This window comes from Stylophora pistillata, chromosome 5, assembly GCF_964205215.1.
Source record: "Stylophora pistillata chromosome 5, jaStyPist1.2, whole genome shotgun sequence".
In the NCBI taxonomy this organism is placed as follows: Eukaryota; Metazoa; Cnidaria; class Anthozoa; order Scleractinia; family Pocilloporidae; genus Stylophora; species Stylophora pistillata.
In genome coordinates, this window is record NC_142523.1 from 9380227 (window position 1) to 9406049 (window position 25823).

At 40.5% G+C, this 25823-nt stretch overlaps 2 protein-coding genes, 1 long non-coding RNA gene and 1 pseudogene across 12 annotated transcripts in view; 1 reads left to right on the plus strand and 3 right to left on the minus strand.

Annotated features, from left to right (window-relative positions):
- Positions 1-414: 414 nt before the first annotated feature.
- Positions 415-3920, minus strand: LOC148730138 (uncharacterized). The gene is made up of 4 exons (XM_088761234.1): positions 3789-3920; positions 3003-3430; positions 1154-1291; positions 415-607 (listed from the first exon to the last, which is right to left on the minus strand). Exons 1-3 carry the CDS (start codon positions 3908-3910, stop codon positions 1164-1166), a joined length of 678 nt encoding a protein of 225 aa, XP_088617360.1. The 5' UTR covers positions 3911-3920; the 3' UTR covers positions 415-607; positions 1154-1163.
- A 250-nt stretch (positions 3921-4170) lies between these two features.
- LOC148730139 (uncharacterized) overlaps positions 4171-25823 on the plus strand; it is a 34504-nt gene continuing 12851 nt past the window's right edge. For 3 of the 10 annotated variants that reach the window (XR_016001688.1, XR_016001691.1, XR_016001692.1), the window contains exons 1-2: positions 4171-4279; positions 10244-10344. Coding sequence is in view for 5 of the 10 variants with exons in the window: in XM_088761222.1 (XP_088617348.1) it covers positions 20031-24020 (3990 nt within the window). In the remaining 5 variants the exon portion in view is untranslated. Of the gene's footprint in view, positions 4280-10243; positions 10345-17823; positions 17929-20017; positions 25553-25823 lie in introns of those variants that run through there. The other 7 variants (XM_088761222.1, XM_088761223.1, XR_016001689.1 and 4 more) reach the window with 7 other exon arrangements.
- LOC148730140 (uncharacterized) lies at positions 7482-8739 on the minus strand. Its single transcript, XR_016001704.1, has 3 exons — positions 8590-8739; positions 7917-8275; positions 7482-7613 (listed from the first exon to the last, which is right to left on the minus strand). It is a non-coding gene; the product is annotated as an uncharacterized LOC148730140 (long non-coding RNA).
- LOC148730141 (uncharacterized) lies at positions 12593-15286 on the minus strand (annotated as a pseudogene).

Below are 25823 nucleotides of genomic sequence, written 5' to 3' on the forward strand. Positions count from 1 at the left end.
AGCGTAACACTTTCTGGGTAACCAAATCAATTCTCATACAACTTGTCAACTAATTAGAATTCCCCGCAATGACACGGATGAAAGGCACCGGCCTCGCTAAGAGGAGGAGTTCTTAGGGTTCGCTTGAGCTCTCCTTATCGAAGAGAATTCGAAAGTTATTATTTGTTGTCTCATTTTGTACGTAATTTATGATATACAGGTATTCATACCCCAAATGACACTCTAGTGTGTGACCTCCCCCCCCCTCCTCTCATGACTTTGCTGGATAGTTCGCTTATTGCTTGTCTGATTAAATGCCGAACATGTAGTTTGGCAGGTCATTATCGGCCTACTATTAACGGTACTTCGAGAAACTTACAACGTGGTCGCGAAAAAAAAAAAAAAAAATTGAGAAAGAAAATTGCCACAGTCATCTTGATTGAAATAACACACTTTAATGTTCTTCTTCGTTGAAAATCTCTCGATCTACAGCCATCAAACAAACTAACGAAAAGCAAGAAATGAAAACAAAAATAATTCGACTACAATCACGTTGGTGCTAAGTGCATGGCGACTCCCTCTGAAAAGCAACTTAAAGTCAGGCTGAAACTGTCCACGTAAATTGCACCTGATGGAGAAAACAAAGGAAATGAGAATTGCAGAGCAAAGAACGGTAACAATTATAGACAGCGAAGAGAATATGAAGTGAGAGAACTTATCCCTCAAACATACCCCTCTTCTAGTAAAAAAGTTTTTAAATCCAATTTTAGTACGTGTTCCTGCGGCGCGACTAATTTGAGATTAACAGCTGATTGGCTAATGGTTCTACGGTTTGTGGTGTTCTATATATATATTTAGGCTTGCATCCCATACACTCCCATCAGTGACCAAGACAGAATTTCTCCTTACAACATCAATACTATATCAAGTAGACAAGTGATGAGAATTGAGGAAAATATCAATTAAGGATGATGAGTTGATCCAATAACAAATTATCCAAACTAACATCATAAGAATTGTATGGCAGACAGTAAGGAGAATAACTAATGAGATCAAACTAACATCATAAGAATTGTATGGCAGACAGTCAGGAGAGTTACTGATTAGATCTTGGGAGTTCATGGGATACATGTCACTTTGTTCAAACTTCAGTTTAAGTGAAAGCTCTCTTTACCTTATATATTTCACTTGGAAATACAGTTGTCATCATTGCATCGTCCGCTGGTACCACAACCCCAAGCAAGGCAATAGTCACGCCTGTAGGTACAATAGCATCCAGGACCTAGCGACTTGCAGTTTGGGCAAATGCTGGCTGAAATAGGAACACAGAAACAAATAATTGATATGGAGATAAAAGTCTTCGTAATGTGTTTGTTAATTATATTGATTTACTGAATGACTGACCGCTGACTGACTGACTCGCTGACTCACTGAATGAATGATTGATTGGCTGACTGACAAGCTGACTAACTGATATTGATTGATCAATGACGAGATTCATCGATTGATCGATTGAACCGTAGCAGCTACAGCAGCCATCAGATTAAGGAGCCGAAGATAGTTTTCAAAACATACGAGCAAACTTCCTGAGGCGCATATGTCCACGATCCTTCGCAGTAAAGCACTATTTGAGCAATAGCTTCTATTTGAGCACTATTTGAGCACTATTTGAGCAATCCTTCGCAGTAAAGCCCTATTTGAGCTTGTTAGCTCAATTGGTAGAGCGCTGCACTAGTATCGCAGAGGTCAGTGGTTCGAATCCCGTACAGGCCTGAAACTTTTTTCAGGTCTGATTTTCACTATTGCTCAAATAGTGCTTTACTGCGAAGGATCGTGCTCATATACGTCTCATAACCGCAGTTCACACATATGTTTCATATGTTTGTTGTTGTTTGATTTATCATCTACGGGTTTATGTCGAATTAATTTGATGGCCTGCTCCCAGTTGACTTGTTAGCTCAATTGGTAGAGCGCTGCACTAGTATCGCAGAGGTCAGTGGTTCGAATCCCGTACAGGCCTGAAACTTTTTTCAGGTCTGATTTTCACTATTGCTCAAATAGTGCTTTACTGCGAAGGATCGTGCTCACATACGTCTCATAACCGCAGCTCACACATATGTTTCATATGTTTGCCGTTGTTTGAAAATAATATATGTTTACTGCGCTTTCATAAAATGTATGAAAGCGTTCTTCGCAGTAATAAACCCTACTTATCTAGTAGGTGGAAATAAGGCCTGAAAAAATTTTAGGTCCGTACGGGATTTGAACCTATGACCTCTGCGATACCGGTGCAGTCCTCTACAAACTGAGCTAACAAGCCAACTGGGAGCAGGTCATTATGTTGGTTCGTATTAAACCCGCCAATAAATTTGAATAAATGAAAATCGTATATGTGTACTGCGGTTTCATAAAATATACGAAAGCGTTCCTCGCTGTAATAAACCCTATTTATCTAGTAGCGACCAAGTACTGTAGACATGACTTATTGACTTGCCCTGTTCTGCCAACAGAAGAGCGAACATAGATAAATACTAGATAAATAGGGTTTATTACAGCGAGGAACGCTTTCATTTATTTTATGAAACCGCAGTACACATAAACGATTTTCATTTATTCAAATTTATAGGCAGGTTTAATACGAACCATGCAATGTCTACTTTCAGTGCTTATAACAAATGTAAAATTATTAAGTCATAAGTGAAAAAAGCTGTTCCTTCAATTTAAAACGGCAGTCACGTTGAGAATAAAGTAACCCTTTAGTTGCCTGTCATTATATTTGTAATGAGGTCGCTGACGCCAAAACGGGCTGGCTTTCTCTATCTTGGCCTTGCATCGAGCTGATGCACTTAAAACAGAAGGATGGGTACAAGTGCGGAATTCTCATTTGTCTCATGCTCCTCACCCACACGCGATATTTAGTTTTCAGGTTTAAAACAGAAGTCACTATTCTCATTAAATTATTTCACCCTTGAATCTTGAAACATATCCCACAACAATATCAAAAACATCCTTAGTGGGTAGACCTGTCTCCATCCGTATCACCTCAGGGCTCAAGCTCTTAGCAGAGTAGTGTGCACTATAGTAACTTGACACTTCCTTGTGTTTAGCAAGTTCTGTTGAAGTCATATCAAGCTCTATTGACAGCAGAGCTTCTTTGGAACTTGTCTTTTCCTCTTGTGAGCATTCAGTGGAACATGGTTCAGAGTTCTCTTTAATCTCTTCAAGCACAGATGCTACAGTTGGTAATTTCGTGGGCTCGGCAGACACTTTCCGTTTTTTCTTGGGGGTAGGTGTACTGGGAGGTGTTGGTCCTGTACCTGGCAGCAAGTCCAAACTATCAAACAGCTTGTGCCTGTTTCTGTCACTGATGGTTGGCATATTTTCTTTTCGCCCATCTTTAAAGTGACAACTGCAAAGTCGCGAATGTTTGCTGGGCTTTCTATCTCCTCTCCTATAACAGAAAAAGACAGAAGCAGTTACTATACTTGCGCTTAAAAAACCCAAAGTTTAGTTGGTCACATGCTTAACCTTGTAGTCTAAGACGTGAATGCGAAGCGAGTATTTCTCTCAGCTTGTTACTTAATACTAGTTAGTGTAAAAGCTTTGATACTCACAACTATCATATAGTTTTTTAGTAACTAAATAATCTTAGATCAAGACTGAAGACAAGGAAAGGCAAAGCCGCGAGAAAAGAAATAAGACAAGAAAGAGAAACAGCTAATCGTGAATCAGTTTGAGATAAAAAAAAAAACAGCTATTTCTAATCGATGGTACAGCATCGAAATATATATTTTTCGAAAAATACTCACCTTACAAATGATATCCACTTATCATAGAGTGTTTTATGTTTTTTCTGGTCTGGAAACGAAAAGAATCGGCAGCAGTGGCTTTCAGATGTGTGATTGCAATCTGGATGAAAACACTGGCCCATCGCAAACTTCGTCTCCGTGGCGTTTTGACTCGAATTATTGCTCACCAGGTGCTTTTGTCCGCTTATTATACTCTTCAATAGTAAGGCCAAAGGTTATCTTGATTCTCTTTATCTTATTTCTATTATTGGAGGATAAAATGCGCTATTATAGCTCTTGAAGTGTTCGAGGTCAACGACAATGTGTCACGCTAGGGACGCCATATTGGTTTGTTTAGACCACAGAATTCCGGTGCTATGGAAACGTGACGTAAGCACTTTAGGACTCTATTGTGGAACATTTTCTCTTGATTAGGGAATACTTGGACGGAATTCCAGAATTTTTGAGCCAGATAAAGATATCGAAGAGTAGTTTAACGCTTCAATAAACAGGTGAGTACATATTTTGCATCTGATAAGAAAATTTGGTGTAATTACAAAGATATTTGTGACCGGGCACAGGATTTCGTACACTAGCGCTTTAGCGTTTAACGAATAATCCGTTTACTATCCGTTTATTATCCGTTTAAAACGGATCATCAAAGGGTTTAAATGCTTTCTTCATCCGTTTAAACGCTTTGCTCATCCGTTTAACGTTTTCGACAAAACGTTTAAACGGTTAACCTATCCGTTTTAAAAAAAATCCATCCGTTTAACGGTTACTGGCATCCGTTCAACGTTTTTGAAGAGCAACGGTATAAAACTCTCAAGAAGCACCCGTTGAAAATGAATCACGCTTCGATCGAGCGGCTACGTTGGTGTTCGCTGCAACTTACTGTTTGCAAATCTCTGGTATGAGAAGGTCTTCGATTAGAAGAATTCTCACTCAGATATTGAGACACGAGAGCTCGCATTACTTTACGAAAACAGAATGATATTCGTTAAGTAACACGAGAAGAGCGACATTTGTTTTTATGCTTATGCAAATTTATTTCGATAGGCGTGTACGGCAAAACTATTTACCGAATCGGTGGCCATAGGTTTTCTCATCTTTTATTTCCATCGATTGAAAGGAAACGAAAATGGCTTTATAAAAGCTATAATTACAAATTACTTTACGAAATCGAACGCTAGATGAAACATGAGCGAAAGAAAGTTGCAGAAGCAAAATTGTTTCGATAGTTAACCGACGGTGAAATCTACAAATTCGGCGGCTACTTTTACCTACATATAATCCATTTCTTAAGGTTTTTCACTTGATAGTGCGATTTCATTTCGGTCAATACGTTTCGGAAACAATGTAGGAACATGAAAAAAAAAACTGAATTTGCTTCTCAATTCTAATTTTTCTTTTTTTGTCGAGAATGTTCAGTCTGCATGGTATGATTGACAGATTGCTTCCTCTGCTTATATTTTATGCAAATTTTCAAACACATTGCGAGCTCTCCAGTGCGAGACTCGCTCTCGGCTCGCTTTACTCGCCAGTGGATAGCTTAATTGCAGGCTAGTAATTTAATTTTACTTCGTTTTCTACTGGTGTCAGTCGAATGTAATATTAGCATGAAACGTCAGTGTTCCGCAAGAACAATATTATTCGTGTAATTGTTCGCAACGGTTTCTGTTAGTTACGTGCATGGCTTATCCCGCTCTTCTTTAGCCCTCCTGATTCGTTCAAGGTTTTTGTCCATCCGTTTTACGTTTTAGGCTATCCATTAATAGATCCTGTTAAACCGTTTAACGTTTTAAGCCATCCGTTTATTTTTTTTCTCGGCCGTTTAACGGTTGACGGAATCCGTTTTTGGACTTTGCTCTATCGTTTAACGCTTTGGACTATCCGTTTCAATGAATATGCAGACCGTTTAAACACTCTTACTACCCGTTTATTGTCCGTTTACAAACCGTTTATTTTCAACCGTTTAACGAAAAAGCGTTAGTGTACGAAATCCTGTGCCCGGTCACATTTACTCGGTATTCCTGGCGCTACTCTATTGCCTATCGATGGTTTTTATATATAGATATATAGATGGTATTTATATATTTTCTTTGTCTAATTTGCAATGTCAGACTTTAATTTTCAATTTTTTCATTTGAACTTCTTTTGTACCTTTTCTTTTTGTATTTATTTTGTGGATTCAACCCATTTTTAACGGACTAAACGATATAGAAGACATCATCACTATCTTCGAAAAATTGAGTCATACTCTCAGTTCAGCTGTACAAAGAGTCGATAAAAATTGAAAAGGAAGGTAATTCATTGGAAAAGCCTAGAGAAAACACCTCCGAATTTACCGTGCTTATGTCTAAAGGTTTTAATCTTTTAAGCTTCTTTGGATAATTCATAGAATGGGACCCTTAAGTACTGAACAGTGCTAGATACCTTATGCTTGATTTGAAAATAATTTTAGGTCACAACAGGGAAATACTGTAGTTTCATGTTATCATTTATTGTCGAAAGCTATAATTATTACTCTAGTTACATACATACACATGCCAGTTATGCAATAAAATTATCAGTAACTATATAATGATGTCAACAGCAGTCTCCAGGGTTCTCATTAAGTGCCGGCAGCCGGCTAAAAAACCGGCTACCTTAAATTTAGAGCCGCCTACTTTTCGGTGACAAGCTTGCCTCCTTATTTTGTATCTACACATAGATTTCGAAGTTAAAAATCGCATGAATGGAACGAGTAATACTTGAAAGCCGTTTTCAGCAGCAAAACGTATTACACAATGCCAATGCACGCCTTCTACTTTCATGCCTTAGAAGAAGGCATGAAATGGCGTTCGGTGTGTTAGAAGAAGGCATGAAATCTTAGTATGTAATTAATTACAGAGTACCCATGAGTAAAAGAAAACCCACTTCAAGTCAGCCTGGAATTGATCGATATTTCTGTAAATCTCGAAGAACAGAAAGCCAGGTAGATGAAGGTGAGAAAACTACTGCCCTTTCTGGGGTGTAGTCTGGTCCGATTATTAGGATTCCAAGAAAAGAAAGATGTTCAGTAAAATTTATGGTTGTCTCAAATAAAAAAATTATTTCTTAAAACCAAATTTGTTTGCCAAAAGGCTCAAAATGGCAAATCTAACCTTCTATATTTTGAAGTTTTTCGGAGGGGAGGAGGGGAGGGGGCATGCTGCCAGACCCCCTTAGAGGCTCATGCCTGTGGTACTCGCTTCTCCCACGGCCTACTTTTATGTTTCAGCCGTCTACATCAAAACTTATCGAGAACCCTGAGTCTTGGTGTTTCAAGATATTATTGGCTTTTAGATCAAAATTTGTTTACATATTGTTCACATGTCTCAAAAATCATCCAAAAGACATCAATCTAATAATCCACTACTAAATTAAAGCATATCTTTCAAAATGTAAGATAATTATCATCATTTCTTCTCTTTCTGCATGGCAATTTATCATTTGTCACTTGTTCCCATTGTCGATGCTTATCCTTCCTCCCCCCTGGTGTTACCGCTTTGGTATGAAACAGACTGCTGAATGCGAATGTTGTTGGCATTATATCCAAATTGGTGAATATCTGGATTATCACAATGCCTGCCAAGTTTGCGCTGGTGTCCAAGACATTGTTCAACAGGGTCTTGACAGAAGCGTTGTGTCAAAATAAATTCCATTCCTTCCTGGAGAAGGAACTTTGTACACTCAAATCCCTCATGTGTCTGCCAGGATAAGAACATTTTGGCTCTGGCATTCTGGGTGTAGTTACCAGGTTTGTTCTCTGTGCTGGTTTTCCATGAGTTCAGGTACTCCAGAAATTTCATCAGGAATTCAAATCTAGGAAAAATAATAGAAAGATTATGGTTCTGATTAATTAACTTTCAATTTATTTTGTTCTATATTTTCCATAGAAATAATTTATTCATCATATAATTATCCATATTTACTACTTTGAATTAAAAAAAATTGTCATTTTAACTAATCCACACTACAAGCTCTGTTTATCTATAGGAAGGTAAAATTGGACATATGGCTAATTATATGATAAATTGGGTATTACAAGAGGTAAATATTTCACTTCACTCATTTACTAACTAAAGCTTGTGAGATCCTTTCACCAGTCAAAGATAAAATGTTTACCTTTCATCCTGAAGTGATGTATATGGAGCCAGGAAGGGCTTGCGCTTACAGACATGTTCAATCCTGCTTCTCACATTTAAGCAGTCGAAGAAACGATCAACCATTTCACAGAGTTTGGCAGTACCAGCTGCTTCGGGGGGACCCAAATGCTTTTAGGATTGCTGCCATTGTTGAGCTCAAGACTTGTGCAGCAAGATTAAACCTCATAACTGAATAAGCATTCAGGTTAATATGCTCATATGTAAGCTTGGGCAGCAGTTTCAGACCATTGTTGAAGTCCTCACTCACCATGCTTGTGATATGCTGCCACAAGACATACTGTCCATCATTCCACGTGTATCTGGTTCCCTTTGTTGCCCCTGAATGCATAATACCTCGTTGTCTGGATGAGATGTGGTGCATCACTAAAAAAGTATATATATCTGTGTTGGGCATAGAGATTCTTGGTGCAGTAGCACACATCACATTGCACATCTCCAAGTGCCTTGTGAAGACGAAAGAACTTTCTATTTGGACTTGCACCATCTGCTATGGTAGCAACCACCCAAAGATTGCGTGTGATTTCTAATAGGCATACTGCTTCCCAGAACAAGGGTATGAGCTGATATGATGTAATTCCTGTGGTAGCAAAATTAGCTAAGGCAAACTTAAGTTCAGTGCAAATGCAACGCACCATAAATACCAGGACATGGGATGCAATGTCATCAGCATACATCTGAGTTGACGTCAGTGCAAACTGAATCTGCTAGATGATGGCGACGCTCTGGTCTCGGCGTTGGCTTGCGAGATTCAATGCTTTTCGTCGGCGTATTTAGCATAGATAATGCGCCGAATCTCGGCTTCTTTGGAGTTGTGTTGTCAGTAGAAACTGAAACTAACACGCAAAAGATCGAAGATTAAAAGATGTTTCAGAGAAGAGATTGCGAAAGTTCAAGAGGGACGAGATCGTGCAAGACGTACTGACAGTGGAGTCTGATGTAAACAGACCACAGAGACATAAAATATAGACGATAATACTCACATATCTCGAAATCTTTGGGTGAAAATGCTTCTCGCAGGCCGGCTAGGTGTAGACTCAATCGTTCTTGATTTGCTCTCTAAAATCGGAGTCAATTACCCGAGTTTTCTTGAGTTGTCCGAGCCAAGATTCGCGCCATTCGCGATGTTTCGCGTCGACTGCTTTTGGCAGTTTCCAAATCCTTTGGTCCGCCTACACGATCCAAAGCCAAATACCGCACAGTTTCGGCCTGCCATGGTATATTATAAAACTATATACTTAAAACTCCAATAATTATCTCTATGTAATCAAAAATCTACGTAAAGTATCGCTTCTTGTCAATGTCTTCCCCATGCGCTCTGTATTCAGCTGGTTGACTGTGCACTCTCGTGGTGACGTCATAGGGCCAAAACGAAAACAAAGAGATACTCCTCTGATGTTCGCCGGGTCTCCTAACCAGTCCCCTCTATAACTATGCAAGATTACAAAGTACGCCATTTTCTGAACACAGATTGCTGAAAACTTGATCGATGTACGTGACAGTAATATTTCTCACGGTATTTCGATTGCCAGTTCTGTTGTGATGCTATCTGTTCGTTCACTACAGATACTGAGCTTCATGTAAACAACAGCGCCATGATTTGGCTAGAATCCCTAATTACCACCAGGGAGCTATTATGACAGATGAGTCAACTCCAAACAGCTTAATTAGTATTAAATCCCAGTCAAGTCGCTAATTTCCGTACAGTTCTGCCGGCTAATAACGACCCATTAATTATCTCTCGCTTTCCAGCTTTGTTTAAAACATTCTTGTAGACACGAATGATCTTGGCCGTGTCACCGTGTTAATGCGGATAGCAACAAAAACCAATGGAACAGTAAGAGACTCGATAAAAGTTCACGCGTGAAAACCTCAATTTAAGAGCCACTCAAAAGAGTTTTTCCTTTGAAAAATGCTTTAGATTTAGAATCTGGAAGTCCAAGAACGGTAGCATTAACGTTTTGCAAAGATTCTTCCCAATCGCAAATAATTCTTTTAGAACAGGAAATTTAAACTGCGGACCTCAGTTGAGAATTTGATTCCAATAACTAAGATTAAACATTACGCAAGTCGGCCTGTGACAGAATGGCAAGAACCCTCTTTTAGTGGCGATATCGATCTTCAAAGCAGAAATTCTTAAATCGAATTAGCAATTCAACAAGAAATAAAGGACACTCGAAGGCAACCTACAATCTGTTACTTGCTTAAAATATTGTTTACACTTCATATAACACTGTAAAAATAGGAAATCTTGACCCGAAATATAAACCCGGTGTCATTTCTTCCTAGGAACTTCTTGTCTGGTGTTCAACCTTGATGTTTTTTTTATTTCATACATCGTATGTGCTGATCATCTGGTTGGATTTTGTGGTTTTCCTGTTGGTGGAAAGGTTAGTCACTTGTTTCTTTGTTTACTAACTAGACTAAAGGGCGTTTTCATTGGTTTAAACTGAGGTTGGCACACGTGAAGGGACTCGACTAGTCCTTGCAGCTAGTCCAATCTGTCATTTGGTATTGAAGTTACGCCAGAAAAATAGCCATTGCTAAAATCACGAGATGATAATGCACTGCACCCTGAAAAGAACTCTTGGTTCGGCACGTGATGGTATGAAAAACTTTGTTCATCTGATCTTTTAGATGAAATTGTCCTTGCCTCAAGGTCAATAGTCCCCCAAAGTCTTAAATTGAAACAGTGGGCTAAAATTATTCCTATTTTAGATTCCAAGATCTAGTGAAATGAATGATAAGAGAGGTATTTGCTGAGTGAGTTTATTGAGTAACGCAGTCAGTACGTATACTTTTGCTTCTGAGTGGATAGATACGTTGATTTCTAGTTCCAAACGCTATTGTCAGTAGGTTAACGGACTGAAGCCAAGTTAATACTGTCTGAATCCATGTAGGGGCCAAACCACCCCCTAAATGTTTCATCAGAGGCGAGCGGTATATCATGGGAGATTTTTTTTCGGCTTTGGTAAAATTCAAGGCGGAACATTTTTTTAAAGAGAATCCTCCTTCGAGGGAAATAAACAGGTTTCTGCGCCGGAATATGGGGCGATATACGTCTCAAACGGATAATTCTACTCAATTAAGGCAAATTTCGAGTTTTTATTCCCAACTTGAGGTAGCTGTCAACACTTTAGAAGAAAAGTACTCGTCCAGTGTGTCATGAAGCAAAGATCGAGAAATACAGCAGCTCCTGCCGAGCCAAGGAATGGTGCTTCGAATGTTAAAGAAAATTCATGACAAGATCGTTAGAAGGCTGCGATCTGAACCAAGTCTAGCGACGTCATGGAGGGGTGATTTTACAATGGACGTCCCACTTGAGGTATTTGAAGTGACCTTACGTGACATCATTCAAAGTAACAATTTCGGTCACCGGTTTGAGGAAACGTTAGCCTACATCAAAGTTTCCATTACAGATACGAGGAAGGCAGTTTTCATTTTTAACAAAATGAACGTAGACTGTGCTATCATGTCCCGTACCAAGCTTCTGAAAAGGTCTTTAGGAATCTCTGATGAGTCAGAGAGGTGCGAGGTGGTTATCAGTGCAGAAAAACCCCTGGTACTGAAATACCACGAGAACAATGAGGTCTTATCTGTGTATTTTGTTCTGAGTACTGGAACCAGTATGGTATCCCACAGCCTTAAGTTCATAAACAATTACTTTAATGTTTAGTTCCAGAAAATCTCAAAGCTCCTTCCACAAGAAAAGATTGGGATTAAAAAGGACTAGGAGGGAGTTGGTTTTTTGAAAACAAAAACCTAAGAAAAGTATGAAGTTTAACTGGGATTTTATTAGGTTCCAGAGGTTCAAGTGGGAGCTCCCAAAGAAATGGATACTTTACGGAATGAAAGTTATCAGCGTGCAAAGAAAATCGTGTCTGATAGTGCGGGGCTAATGGGTTTTGCAATCAAGCTTAGTCAATTCTGTTCTAACTTGCCTGAAAGGCAAGTGAAGTTTTCTGGGAAACTCAAATGACAGGAGAACTGCAATCAATGCTCCTTATCTTGAAAGACTCTTGGGCTTGTACACACTAGCAATAACTTGCCTATATGGCAAGCCATAAACTCGACTTTCTTTGCACCCTGACAATATTATATGATATTGCAAGATCGCTTTTCACCACAGATGTCAATAGTGGCGGTACTTACACCTGTAGGTTATCATTTAACTCTTACCTCCATCGTGCTGAATACTCTCCCGATTGCAACTGCAGCCCACTTGTAATAAAGAAAAGTTGTTTGAAATCTTGCTTGAGCTGTTGCTATTTTTCAGATTTGACTGTATGTTTAAGGTCCAATTTGATAACAAATTGAGCAGTAACACATTATATTGATGGCTTTGGAGCCCAATTGTAATTCTAGATCCCAATTCTGTCAGTATAATAAGTGTATTTCCCTCACAATCTTTCTATTCCTTTTGTGAGGAACTAAGAACAATGTACATAATATTATTGCTGATATATTAGCGGTTTAAATTCGTACTACTCGTTTAAAGTTGTACACATTATACAGAATATTCTGTCCTTTTAAGCTGAAAATTTCTAACAAAAACTAAGCCAGATTTAACAGCATACCTTCAGTTAATGAGCTTTTTCAAAGTGCAGAGTTATACACTGTACAGAGTTATACACTGTACAGCCAAACTGATACTTTTGTGCAATAGTTTAGTTGTTGATATCAAATGTTGCTGTTTCAGTCTGTTAGAATCAGACTTTTTGTTGAATTTGCCACTTGGTTTCAATGACAGATGCTAAGACCTGAGGCTGATTATTCAAGTTTATGCCCAGTATCTTTCAAAGGGCCGCCCTTAGAATATCACAGCAAGCTGGTCAAAAGCAGCGGTTTCCTTGTTTTTCAAACCAAGCAATGTAAAAAAATCCCCAACAACAACTTTTCAAAATTACTGAACTCTATGCCCACTAAAATCACATAGGGTCACCTTTCTAATATCACATCAAGATGGTAAAAAGCACCATTTTCACTACATTGATGATTTTAAAACCAAACCCTTCAAAGCAAAATACTTTATATGCAGCTACTTAATATAACCATCACATGCCAGCATGTTTCTTTTTAATCTATCATGCTTAGTATACTGTATAAATTATTTTACTGATTCTTTCAAATGTGTGAAGAACCCCCCCCCCCCCCCCCAAAAAAAAAAACAGGGAACAATAACTTTGAACAAAAACTCAATTCACAGTTTAGATGAGGAATGATCATGTTTTAATCAGAGAATTCAAGCTGGATGACAACACAAATGATATTGTATTTTCCATCTTGATAAACTTTATGTTGACTGAAATTTTGGCAGTCGGCATTACAAATGCTGTACATCTACTGCTCTTTAGACAATCTTTCCAGCAGTCACACTCTCCCTTATATGATTTGTGACTGAACTGGTGCAGATATTGCATCCGGTGTTGTTGTGCTTTAACAGACCACATTGACAGAACCTCCCATCATACAGTCTCTCACTCTCTTTGGAATATAAGACTCACTCCTCTTTCCTTGCCCCCGCTTATAGTACACACTATAGGGATCCATTTCTTCCGCCGAATCAAAGACACATACTCATGTCTGAATACAGTTGGCCACCTGGACTTCTTCTTCAGATTGTATGTATTCTTAATGTACATTGCCAACTTTACATGTTTGGCCTCATGGCCTTGCATTGAATTTAGTCCAAGGCCATGCCCTATTTCTTCATATAACTTCTTGGTGTGGTTAGGTATGGCATACCCCAGGGTCCACACAGTCGGGTTCACACCCTTGAGAAACAGCAAATTTTTCTTTGAAATAATCATGGCGCAAGGTTTTTAACTCATCTACTTGTTCCTTTGTAATGTCTACTCTTGAATACAGGGATGCTGCATCCCTAAGTTTCAGACCGATAAATGCCAAAACATGGAGTTTTTGAACTGAGCCTGGTGAAAGTCTAGGAAAAATTGACACGACTTCCTGGATTAAGGCATTAAAGTACCAGGAAAAGTTCTTGGATTCTAACCCTGTAAATCGTTAGGTGAAAGAAATTGCTTTCTTTCTCTTTTCCCCAAACCATCTGACAAAAGAATTATACAGCCTAACACACTTTGCAGTTTCTCTCACACGTGTCAGAAATTTTGTCACTGGTGAATCATCTGATAAACTTGTTGCTGATTTAAGTTGGGCATTGTCAGTGTACTGGATAACTACTGTTAGTAGATCAGTAAACCAATGCTGCCAGGCATTATTTGTGTTATGCAAGGGTTCTGCCTTTACCAGATTGACAAACTTACCCAAAGGAGGGACAAACTCCTGTCGTGACTTTTCCTTTGAAATCAGTTGTGTGACCTTACTTCTTACCTTTTCTGAGGGATCCCGAAGTTTGCCTTCAGTGCTTCAACTCTTTTGGCTGTTGCAATTCTCTTCTCATACACCCATTCTTGTCATGTGTCATTAGGACCACCAATTGACCCATCCATTGTTGTTTTGGTGTTCTGGTTGACATTTGCAAATGGTGAAAAGTAGCTGGCAGAGTTGTTTAGTTCACCTGACATTGATGATGCCCACTTCATGTCACAGGGGATCAGCTTCATTCCGAATTTAAGCAGATAGCTCTTTGGAGTAGTTAACTGCTGTCCTTCACCTTCTTCCATCTCTCTTCTCAAATGATCAGTGTAATGCTTCATTAATGGGCTGTCTTCGGGAGAGTTTGAAACCATTAGCAAATGATTGAGGACGGCTAGCTGTAGTGTTTCTTCTTTTAAGAGACTATGCACTAATTTTTATAACGATAGGGTTTTCGACCCTGAGCACCCATGTACCACCTGGGCTAAACCAGCACTTAGTTAGTAAGGTTGTTAGTTAGTAAGTTAGTTAGATTACTCAGTTAGGTAGTTAGCAGCTAGCCAGTTACATACCTTGATTAAGTTTTTTATATATCCGTATATTTTCTTCATAATGGGTTGACTAGCACGTATGGTTCGTCAGTTCCCTTCTAGTCTTCCCCACTGCCTTGTTATGTAACCTAATTTGTTATTATTGTGTGTTCTTTTGTTTTATTTTCCCATGTAATTGCAGTGAAATGGAATAAATAAATAAATAAATAAATAGATTGTCATTGCAACTTTGAACCCTTTGTAATAAGTTTAGGATACTAACAAGCTATGCTGCAAGTAATTAAATACAAATAGAAACTGAGAAAAATTCACACTATTCCTGAGTGCTTGTTATTATTAATTTTTATAACCATACAGTCAGTCACGTAATACAGTGGCACATCCAGGGTGGGGCCCATGGCCCCCCCATTACTTTTAGACCAAACTGAGGCTATGCTTTGCAGGCTATGGCTCTAAGGGCCAAAAAACAATTTTAGATCGCCCCCACCCTTATCTTAAGGTCTGGATCTGCCACTGTAATACATGTAATAATAAGGCAAAGTGGGTGTATGATCATTGCCCTATGCTTTAGTAACAAGATATATATAAATTACCAGTCGCAGTATCATTCCTTCCGAAAGGAGCCCCATCTGCCCCAATAGCAATGTACAAAACATTCTTTTCCCTGTTAAACCAATGTAGGCAAGGTACTCTCTCATCAAGAAACAGACACAGGTCAGCAAGCTGTAAGAGAAATGGCTTCAGAGGCCTGTACACTCCTGGAAATGCCCCAACATTAAATCTGGCAGCCGATGTCTCCAAATCAATCATCTCGCCAGTGTCAATGCTTTGAATAAAACTTATCAAGGCCTTGTAAGACACAATCTTGGGAATTTCACAATTTTTCATAAATTCAGTTTTCTTGTTTTTACAATTTTTTCCACTTTCCTTGACTACTTCTGTGGTCAAACAACAAACATATGAAATACATATATATGAACTGCGGTTACGTGGTGTTCCGAATACTGGTGTACTTTTTCTGGCTTAGAAGCCCACCTTCATATAGAACAGGCATGCTTCCCACTTTATTTTGCAAACTGTTTTCGTACTCATGGATGTTGGTCTGTACATTTTATAAAATCTGTACAGGTTTTTTGACTTGCTAATGTATTCGTACATGCATTGTTTGGGGGCAGTGTTTATCAGTGTAGTCCACATACCATCCATGATAGGTTTGTCAGGATGGTTTGATATTTTCTTCCTCCCACAGTGAATTGGCCTCAGTACTTCAAGGGTTTTTCTTCTCCTTTGCATAGCCTGTGCCCTCGAAAGGTTTAGTTTCTCACTTGACAGCAAATGAAGCTCACTTGTTGTGTAAGGGAGTTTTGCTTTTTTGTTTTCCACTATTTCACATTCACTCTGATCTGTCACCTCATCAATCTGTGGGATAATAAATTTAAAAAAGGGGTGCACGGAATAAAAGCCTTAACTGACTTTTGATGTAATGTAAAATTCTCCTTTTGTTCACATGGAAATGCACTGTACCAAGGGCAACTTGAAAGGAGAATTACACAGTTTATCAGAGATCACTTAGAGCTTTCTTCTCTCACCCATAACATTTTTATTATATAGCATTAAATAAGACCTACAAATAAAATAAATGGTAAAATTGGAAAGTAAATTTAATTCAATACAGTTATACTGTGTTTATGCATATATAGAGTACATAAATAATTAGAAGTGGGTAAATGAGAAAGGAAGTGAGGCCAGTGAGTACTGAATAAATATAACTTACTACTTAGCTTCCATGCATTAAACCCTGACACTAGCTGGACTTTAAACATACATCTAGCTACCCCAGTAATTAAGCTAATTAACCTCCGTTTCTTAGGACGAATTCGCTCTTCTGTACGGTGAAGTTGAGCCTGCATTGCTTTAATTTTCTCATCACAATCCAATTTCTTTTGCAATTCGTTATGCGTTTGTTCCTTTCTAAGGTGACTGTACAGTCCCAATGAGAAGCGTTTCTTTAAATGTGCCCTAAAAGAGCATTGGTTTTTATCAGTTAAACGAGGACAAAGTGCGGGAATAAATATACAGACAAATCGAGATGTCAAACTAAAATCGTATGGTTTTCGATTTTCAAATAAACCTCGACAAACAAAGAAACCTGCAAAGGTAAAACTCACCTTGGGGACTCTTCAGGAACGTCAAGTTCGGTATTTTCTCCTCCAATCATGCTCCAATTGTGCGCCGCTACTACAACCAATATGGCTTCATGACACACCACTGCAAAGCTTGTGAGCCGAACAAGTTGAAAATGCCCGCCTGTAAGCTGTGTTCGGTACCAGGCCCCTGAAAAACTGCCTTTTTGCAGCCCTCCTTGAAACGGCCAGCACACCCAGAGGCCTTTGCGCGCTTGTTTGGCCGCCATCTTGAAATTTTTTTCCCAAATTCTGATGAAACATTTAAGGGGTGGTTTGGCCCCTATGTGTCAACTCATATAGTATCCTGGAATTATGTTAATGACAGAGGTGTTTTGCACGGCATTTCGACTGTGAGTTTTGTTGCGACATGGCATGTTCATTCACTTAAATGCTGAGTTTCATGTAAAGAACAGCGCCACGATTTGGCTAGGATCTCTTATTATCACCAAGGGGCTCTGAATATGATTGATAACTCAACTCCGAACAGCTTAGTATACTAAATCCCAATCGAATTGGAAGACTTTTGTACAGCGGTGCCGTTTATCAAATATGTGTCGCTTTTTGTTTTAGAACATTGTTGTAGACGCGAATGATCATAGCTGCGCTTAACTTCTTTTAACAAAACCGAATGGAACAGGAAGAGTTTCGATACAAGCTTGTGTGTGAAAACCTTTATTTGAGTGCTGCTGTTAAGAGTTTAGATTTAAAATCCTGGGAAGTCATTGAAGGGCAGCGTTAACCTTTGTAAAAGTAAGAAATCTTGACCCGAAATTTAAACCCCGGGTCATTTTCCTTCCAGGAATTTTTTGTCAAGCGTTCAACCTCCCTGATTTTTCATTCCATCTGTGGTAGGTTCTGATCATATGACTGGACTTTGCGGTTTCACTTTTCGTAGATACTGAAGGTAAACTTTTCCAGTTTCTGTGCTTGTTAAATCGAGTAAAGAGCTTTTTAACCTTTATAACTGCCATGAGTGACAAAGACAGAATTTCTCCATACCATATTAATACACTATCAAGCAGACACGTCAGAGTCATTTGGGGGACTATTCATTGATCCACTATCAAATTCTCCTGACTAGCATTGTAAGAATTGTGCAGCAGACAGTAAAGAGAATTACTAATGAGATCTTGAGAGTGAAAGGATTAAGTGATCTTTACACGGTTAAGAGCGCCGAACTTTTCATCAGCGAGCCTAATACCTCGGGTACAGATTAAAGAACAGCTTCTCCAATAGTTCTTATGCTATATTGAAAATTCGCCCCAAGCCTCTTTTCGACTAAACTTTTAACGAATCTTGAACGACTGATTTCGGCTCTGATGAAAGGCTTTTGCGCTGAAGCAAAAGCAATTCTCTCAAGGATTTAGGAAGCAGTTTTCGTGGAACTGTTGTGAGAACTGTTTGGGACACTGGAATCGAGCGAAAAGAAAACTAACTAGATTTTCGAAGGATGATACATTAAGTGGTTTGTTACATATTTAGACTTTCCCCTTAAACCATCATATGGCAAAAACATGCTGTTGTATTCGGCGCGGGCAATAATTACGCAATTGTATTCCGGTCGGGGTAAATTTGTATTTGATCAGGGTAGGTTGACCAAGAATCAACCAATAACAGTGCTCGTTTTGTTGAGTGAAAGTCTAGGTATGTAACAATATTTAATATTTTTCGTAAAAAGTTTGGCGTCTAAACATGACCTTTAATATCTGACGTTATCTTTCCATGAAAGAAAGGTTTCTCGCCAGTGTCGGTTATTATTTGTTGTTTTTCAAGACAATTTCGCAGATTAGATGTTGGTGATAACGGCCTCAGTATGATCACTGATGCAGAAACGGAAGAAAAGAACGATGAACCACTGTGTTATATGTGACGACTTAAATTAACCTTACAAGGTTTCTCTTACCTAAAAATATCTTAAAAGTTTTTACAGATTTTTTTAAATTTGAATTTGAACATTCTAGGAAATGTAAATCGTATTCGATTGACGCCAGTTGAAGAATGTTGATTCCATTAAATGAATCAGTGGTAACGAGTTGCCAGTACGGGACTTGAAATTACTGCTTCAAAATGGACGCTGGGATTGGCCGAACCAGGAACATGTCGCTCAAGGGGCATGTTGCTTCGTGTAGCCTTGATCTTTGTTGTTGTTGTATGAGATGCAGAGCCACAAAAGCTTCGTAAATTTTCTTAAAAATTGTGTTTACAAACCGTTCTTCTTTTCATGATGGGTTGAGGAAATCTTTGATCTGTGTGCGGAAGTGAAAATGACCGTATTCTATCACAATACAATTGACTTTTCCCCCCATAAAGCTCTAGCAGTGAATTTCTACAGTCCCCCTTTCCCCTCCCCCCTTTATACTCTGTAGGAGGCGAAAGAGTATAAAGAGTGATCACAAACTTACCAGTTAACAAATGTATACTACCATTCTCAGTTGAGTGAGAAGCGACAAAAGTTATACGACAGCGGAAGTGTTACCACACCGGAAGTCAGTTCTGTCGCTGACCAGTTTTACTTGCGACTAGGAGTTAAAGGACTTACATAAATGTATTTTTGTGATATATCAAAACTTTTATTCATAAACAACAGAAATTAACCCCAATTAAGGCAATCGTTTAGTTCTTAACTAGGGATATCGGAGACATTTAACGGCTAACATTGGCTTGCTTATTTGACGGTTGACAGTAAAAATATTGAGTTTTTGACGGTTGACGGCTAATAGTCTTAATATTTTGGCCATTTCACGGTTGACAGTTAATCCCATTGAGACCCTCTTCCACATTTGACAGTTGGCGACGCGTAGCTCTTGAGATCTGATTAGCAAACGAAGAAAATTGCTTTTGACAACTTTACCCGTCAAACCTCCGTCCCCAAACTTTGTCGGTGTCTCACTCAACTTATAATCGTAGTAAATGTTTAAACAAGTTTAAAAGTTCTAAGTCCTTAAAAAAGATAACTAACTGACTTAACTAATGGAGACACCTCTTTTGTAAAGGGTCTGATTGAATATGGGTGATCTAAAGCAAGCAAAAGACTTTCATGAGCGAGCGCTGGATGTTCAGCTGAAAAACCTCGGCCCTGAGCATGTTGATGTCGCAATATCTTACAATAACCTGGGCTTTGTCCACCAGCAGCTGGGTGATCTAAAGCAGGCAAAAGACTGTCACGAGCGAGCACTCAATGTTTTCTTGAAAAAGCTCGGACCTTCACATGTTCATGTTGCAACGTTTTACAGTAACCTTGGCGATGTCCATCGGCAGCTGGGTGACCTAAAGCAGGCAAAAGACTGTAACGAGCGAGCACTGGATGTTCGACTAAAAACTCACGGACCTGAGCATGTTGATGTCGCAATGTCTTACAGTAAACTGGGCCTTGTCCACCAGCAGCTGGGTGACCTAAACCAGGCAAAAGACTGCCACAAGCGAGCGCTGGATGTTCGGCTGAAAAAGCTCGGACCTGAGCATGATGAAGTTGCAGTGTCTTACAATAACCTTGGCGATGTCCACCGGCAGCTTGGTAACCTAAATCAGGCAAAAGACTGTACCGAGCGAGCACTGGATGTTTCGCTGAAAAAGCTCGGACCTGAGCATGTTGATGTCGCAACATGTTACAATAACCTGGGCCTTGTCCACCAGCAGCTGGGTGATCTAAAGCAGGCAAAAGACTATCAGGAGCGAGCACTGAATGTTTGCCTGAAAAAGCTCGGACCTTCGCATGTTCAAGTTGCAATGTTTTACAATAACCTTGGCGAAATCCACCGGCAGCTGGGTGACCTGAAGCAGGCAAAAGACTGTCACGAGCTAGCGCTGGATGTTTGGCTGAAAAAGCTCGGACCTGAGCATGTTGACGTCGCAAGGTCTTACAACAACCTTGGCGAAGTCCACCGGCAGTTGGGTGACCTAAAGCAGGCAAAAGACTGTAACGAGCGAGCACTAGATGTTTGGCTGAGAAAGCTCGGACCTGAGCATCTTGACGTCGCAACGTCTTACAATAACCTGGGCCTTGTCCACCAGCAGCTGGGTGATCTAAAGCAGGCAAAACAATGTCTCGAGCGAGCACTGAATGTTCGGCTTAAAATGCTCGGACCTTCGCATGTTCATGTCTCAATGTCTTACAATAACCTTGGCGAAGTCCACCGGCAGCTGGATGACCTGAAGGAGGCAAAAGACTGTCACGAGCGAGCGCTGGATGTTCGGCTGAAAAAGCTTGGGACTGAGCATGTTGATGTCGCAACGTCTTACAATAACCTGGGCCTTGTTCACCAGCATTTGGGTGATCTAAAGCAGGCAAAAGACTGTCACGAGCGAGCACTGAATGTTTGGCTGAAAAAGCTCGGACCTGAGCATGTTGGTGTCGCAACGTCTTACAATAACCTTGGCGATGTCCACCGGCAGCTGGGTGATCTAAAGCAAGCAAAAGACTTTCATGAGCGAGCGCTGGATGTTCAGCTGAAAAACCTCGGCCCTGAGCATGTTGATGTCGCAATATCTTACAATAACCTGGGCCTTGTTCACCAGCGTTTGGGTGATCTAAAGCAGGCAAAAGACTGTCACGAGCGAGCACTGAATGTTTGGCTGAAAAAGCTCGGACCTTCGCATGTTGATGTTGCAATGTCTTACAGTAACCTTGGCGATGTCCACCTGCAGCTGGGTGACCTGAAGCAGGCAACAGACTGTCACGAGCGAGCGCTGGATGTTCGGCTGAAAAAGCTCGGACCTTCGCATGTTCATGTTGCAACGTCTTACAACAGCCTTGGCGTAGTCCACCGGCAGCTGGGTGACCTAAAGCAGTCAAAAGACTGTCTCGAGCGAGCACTGGATGTTTGGCTGAAAACGCTCGGACCTGAGCATGTTGATGTCGCAAGGTCTTACAACAACCTTGGCGAAGTCCACCGGCAGTTGGGTGACCTAAAGCAGGCAAAAGACTGTAACGAGCGAGCACTAGATGTTTGGCTGAGAAAGCTCGGACCGGAGCATGTTGACGTCGCAACGTCTTACAATAACCTGGGCCTTGTCCACCAGCAGCTGGGTGATCTAAAGCAGGCAAAACACTGTCTCGAGCGAGCACTGAATGTTTGGCTTAAAATGCTCGGGCCTGAGCATGTTGATGTCGCAAGGTCTTACAACAACCTTGGCGAAGTCCACCGGCAGTTGGGTGACCTAAAGCAGGCAAAAGACTGTAACGAGCGAGCACTAGATGTTTGGCTGAGAAAGCTCGGACCGGAGCATGTTGACGTCGCAACGTCTTACAATAACCTGGGCCTTGTCCACCAGCAGCTGGGTGATCTAATGCAGGCTAAAGACTGCCACGAGCGTGCGCTAGATGTTCAGCTGAAAAAGCTCGGACCTGAGCATGTTGACGTCGCAATGTCTTACAATAACCTGGGCCTTGTCCACCAGCAGCTGGGTGATCTAAAGCAGGCAAAACACTGTCACGAGCGAGCACTGAATGTTTGGCTTAAAATGCTCGGACCTTCGCATGTTCATGTCTCAATGTCTTACAATAACCTTGGCGATGTCCACCGGCAGCTGGGTGACCTGAAGCAGGCAAAAGACTGTCACGAGCGAGCGCTGGATGTTCGGCTGAAAAAGCTCGGACCTGAGCATGTTGACGTCGCAATGTCTTACAATAACCTGGGCCTTGTCCACCAGCAGCTGGGTGATCTAAAGCAGGCAAAACACTGTCACGAGCGAGCCCTGAATGTTCGGCTGAAAAAGCTCGGACCTTCGCATGTTCATGTCGCAATGTCTTACCATAACCTGGGCGTTGTCCACGCACAGCTGGGTGACCTAAAGCAGGCAAAAGACTGCCTCGAGCCAGCGCTGGATGTTCAGCTAAAAAAGCTCGGACCTGAGCATGTTGATGTCGCAATGTCTTGCTATAACCTGGGTGTTGTCCACGCACAGCTGGGTGACCTAAAGCAGGCAAAAGATTGTCACGAGCGAGCCCTTGATGTTCGGCTGAAAAAGCTCGGAACTGAGCATGTTGATGTCGCAATGTCTTACCATAACCTGGGCCTTGTCCACAGGCAGCTGGGTGACCTAAAGCAGGCAAAAGATTGTCACAAGCGAGCCCTGGATGTTCGGCTGAAAAAGCTCGGACCTGAGCATGTTCATGTCGCAGCGTCTTACAATAACCTGGGCCTTGACCACAAGAAGCTGGGTGACCTAAGGCAGGCAAAAGATTGTCACGAGCGAGCGCTGGATGTTTGGCTGAAAAAGCTCGGACCTGAGCATCTTGATGTCGCAACGTCTTATAATAACCTGGGTCTTGTCCACAGGCAGCTGGGTGACCTAAAGCAGGCAAAAGATTGTCACGAGCGAGCCCTGGATATTCGGCTGAAAAAGCTCGGACCTGAGCATGTTGATGTCGCAAAGTCTTACCATAACCTGGGCGTTGTCCACGCACAGCTGGGTGACCTAAAGCAGGCAAAAGACTGTCTCGAGCCAGCGCTGGATGTTCAGCTAAAAAAGCTCGGACCTGAGCATGTTGATGTCGCAATGTCTTACCATAACCTGGGCCTTGTCCACAGGCAGCTGGGTGACCTAAAGCAGGCAAACGATTGTCACGAGCGAGCGCTGGATGTTCAGCTAAAAAAGCTCGGAACTGAGCATGTTGATGTCGCAATGTCTTACTATAACCTGGGCGTTGTCCTCGCACAGCTGGGTGACCTAAAGCAAGCAAAAGATTGTCACGAGCGAGCCCTGGATGTTCGGCTGAAAAAGCTCGGAACTGAGCATGTTGATGTCGCAATGTCTTACCATAACCTGGGCCTTGTCCACAGGCAGCTGGGTGACCTAAAGCAGGCAAACGATTGTCACGAGCGAGCGCTGGATGTTCAGCTAAAAAAGCTCGGACCTGAGCATGTTGATGTCGCAATGACTTACAATAACCCGGGCACTGTCCACAGGCAGCTGTTATATGTTGTAGCCAATATGTTCTTGTTGTTGTTGTTGTTTTTGTTGTTGTTGTTGTTGTTGTTGTTGATACTTACATAAACCTGGGCGATGTGCACAATTATCTCGGTCTCAGCCAAGAAGCAAAAGGGTGTTACGATCTTGCGTTGGCGATTTATGTCAAGAACTTTGGCCCTGAAGATGAGAAAGTGAGATTTGTTCAGAATGCACTTGCTCAGCTACGTACAGCAGAACTGAATATTGGTAACACATAAAGTCCAATAATCATAAATTCGTAATTCTTTAAAGCGTTAGTCTCGTTACTCGTAGATCAGCGAAGATCAAATCGGAATTGAGAGTTCAAACAAAGATATCAAGACTTCAGTTTACAGCATACTTATACAGATTAAGTCAAGCAACACCTAATTGTGGTGCATTGTAATGTAGAAAATTTAAGAAACAACAGACGATTTCCCTGTAAGCCAGACTTCTAGCGATCAACATTACAAGTTAAAGAGGCAGTCAGAGTGCAGTCAGTTGCGTTTGACACGTGCCGCAACCATTTTGTAAAAGGCAGAGCTAAAAACCCCATTCAAATCTCAAGAACTTTTGCAGGCTCACTCTTGAAACGATAGCAACGTTAGACTAAAAATGGAACAACATTTAAAAAATTGTAACGCCCTGTGGTTTTTCCCCCTAGATAACGACACTAGTAGAGAAACTACGCTTCAAACTTTCACCTCAGATGTCTCTCAAAACGGGCACAAAATATCTTTTGCACACCATAGTTTCATCCTTGCTGATATTAACCGGTCTATCATCGAAGTTAGATCGTCAAAATGCATTTGGAGTAAGTTCGGCTACGTTGATCTCGACACGTCAGCTGGACGGTCCTCAGCGATAGTTTTATCATATTTTGCTTTAAAAAAAGTGGTTTTGAAGTATCAAGGATTAATCCTTTCAATTGTTTTAAAAATTGCGCCATGTCAATTATTATTAAAAACTGGATCGTTGGATAATGCAATTCAAGACTTTTTATGGGCTTAGCCATTATGATATAGGAGCCAATATACCATAATCTACAAATATGATAAGTGTACGCGTTGGCTTAAAATTAAAAGGGAGCTAAAAAGAAGAGAAGAGAAGATTTGTCTAATATCGTGGGGGTGTTTTTAATAAAACAATTATTCCACTCGCGCTTGTTGGATATGAGATGGCTATAGCTAACTCGGCGCTACGCGCCTCGTTGGCTATCTATCATCTCATATCCAACAAGTGCGAGTGGAATAATTGTTAAATACATACTGTTGCTATGGATTTATAGGCGTCTATGTGACATGCGCAGATGTTATTCAACTTTGTCTATGTAATATAGAATTAGACCCTGTCACTGGCTGTCAGGATTTTAAAATATCGTCTGTTACTTTATTGCAATGAACGTTGGACTTTTCTCGGAGTATGGTCCCTCTAGAACCTATTAAGTTTAATTTGTAGTTTTGACATGGAAGTAATCCTTTAAAATTTGTAAATTGTTCATAGTTTAAATCATCACAACCATAGTAACTTTTGGCGTGCTGTACGTATTGTAATCTTTAACTAAGTAGGCTAATTATTAAAGGAGTTAAGTAATGGCACTTCTGCAGTCGATGGTGTTGCGTTTTGGGGGTTGAAAAGATTGGTTGTTAGAACAATAGATAAACCTATAATTCCGTATGGGAAAAACCGCGCGAATGCACAGAATCCGCATGGCTCTAATCATACTCTATTTGTCAGTCATTTTCGCGGTGTGAACACGAGCTTGTTGATACACAAAATAAAGCAGGAGTGTATATATGCACGATCCTTCGCAGTAAAGCACTATTTGAGCAATAGTGAAAATCAGACCTGAAAAAAAAAACATTTTAG

Bases quoted from the DNA above. Each gene is read 5' to 3' on its own strand.
- LOC148730138 (XM_088761234.1), bottom strand. From the start codon at position 3,910: ATGGGCCAGTGTTTTCATCCAGATTGCAATCACACATCTGAAAGCCAC. The intron at 3,431-3,788 runs GTGAGTATTTTT...TTTCTGTTATAG, and splicing joins AAGTGGATATCATTTGTAAG to GAGAGGAGATAGAAAGCCCA. The intron at 1,292-3,002 runs GTCTACCCACTA...TTCCTATTTCAG, and splicing joins GGTGATACGGATGGAGACAG to CCAGCATTTGCCCAAACTGC.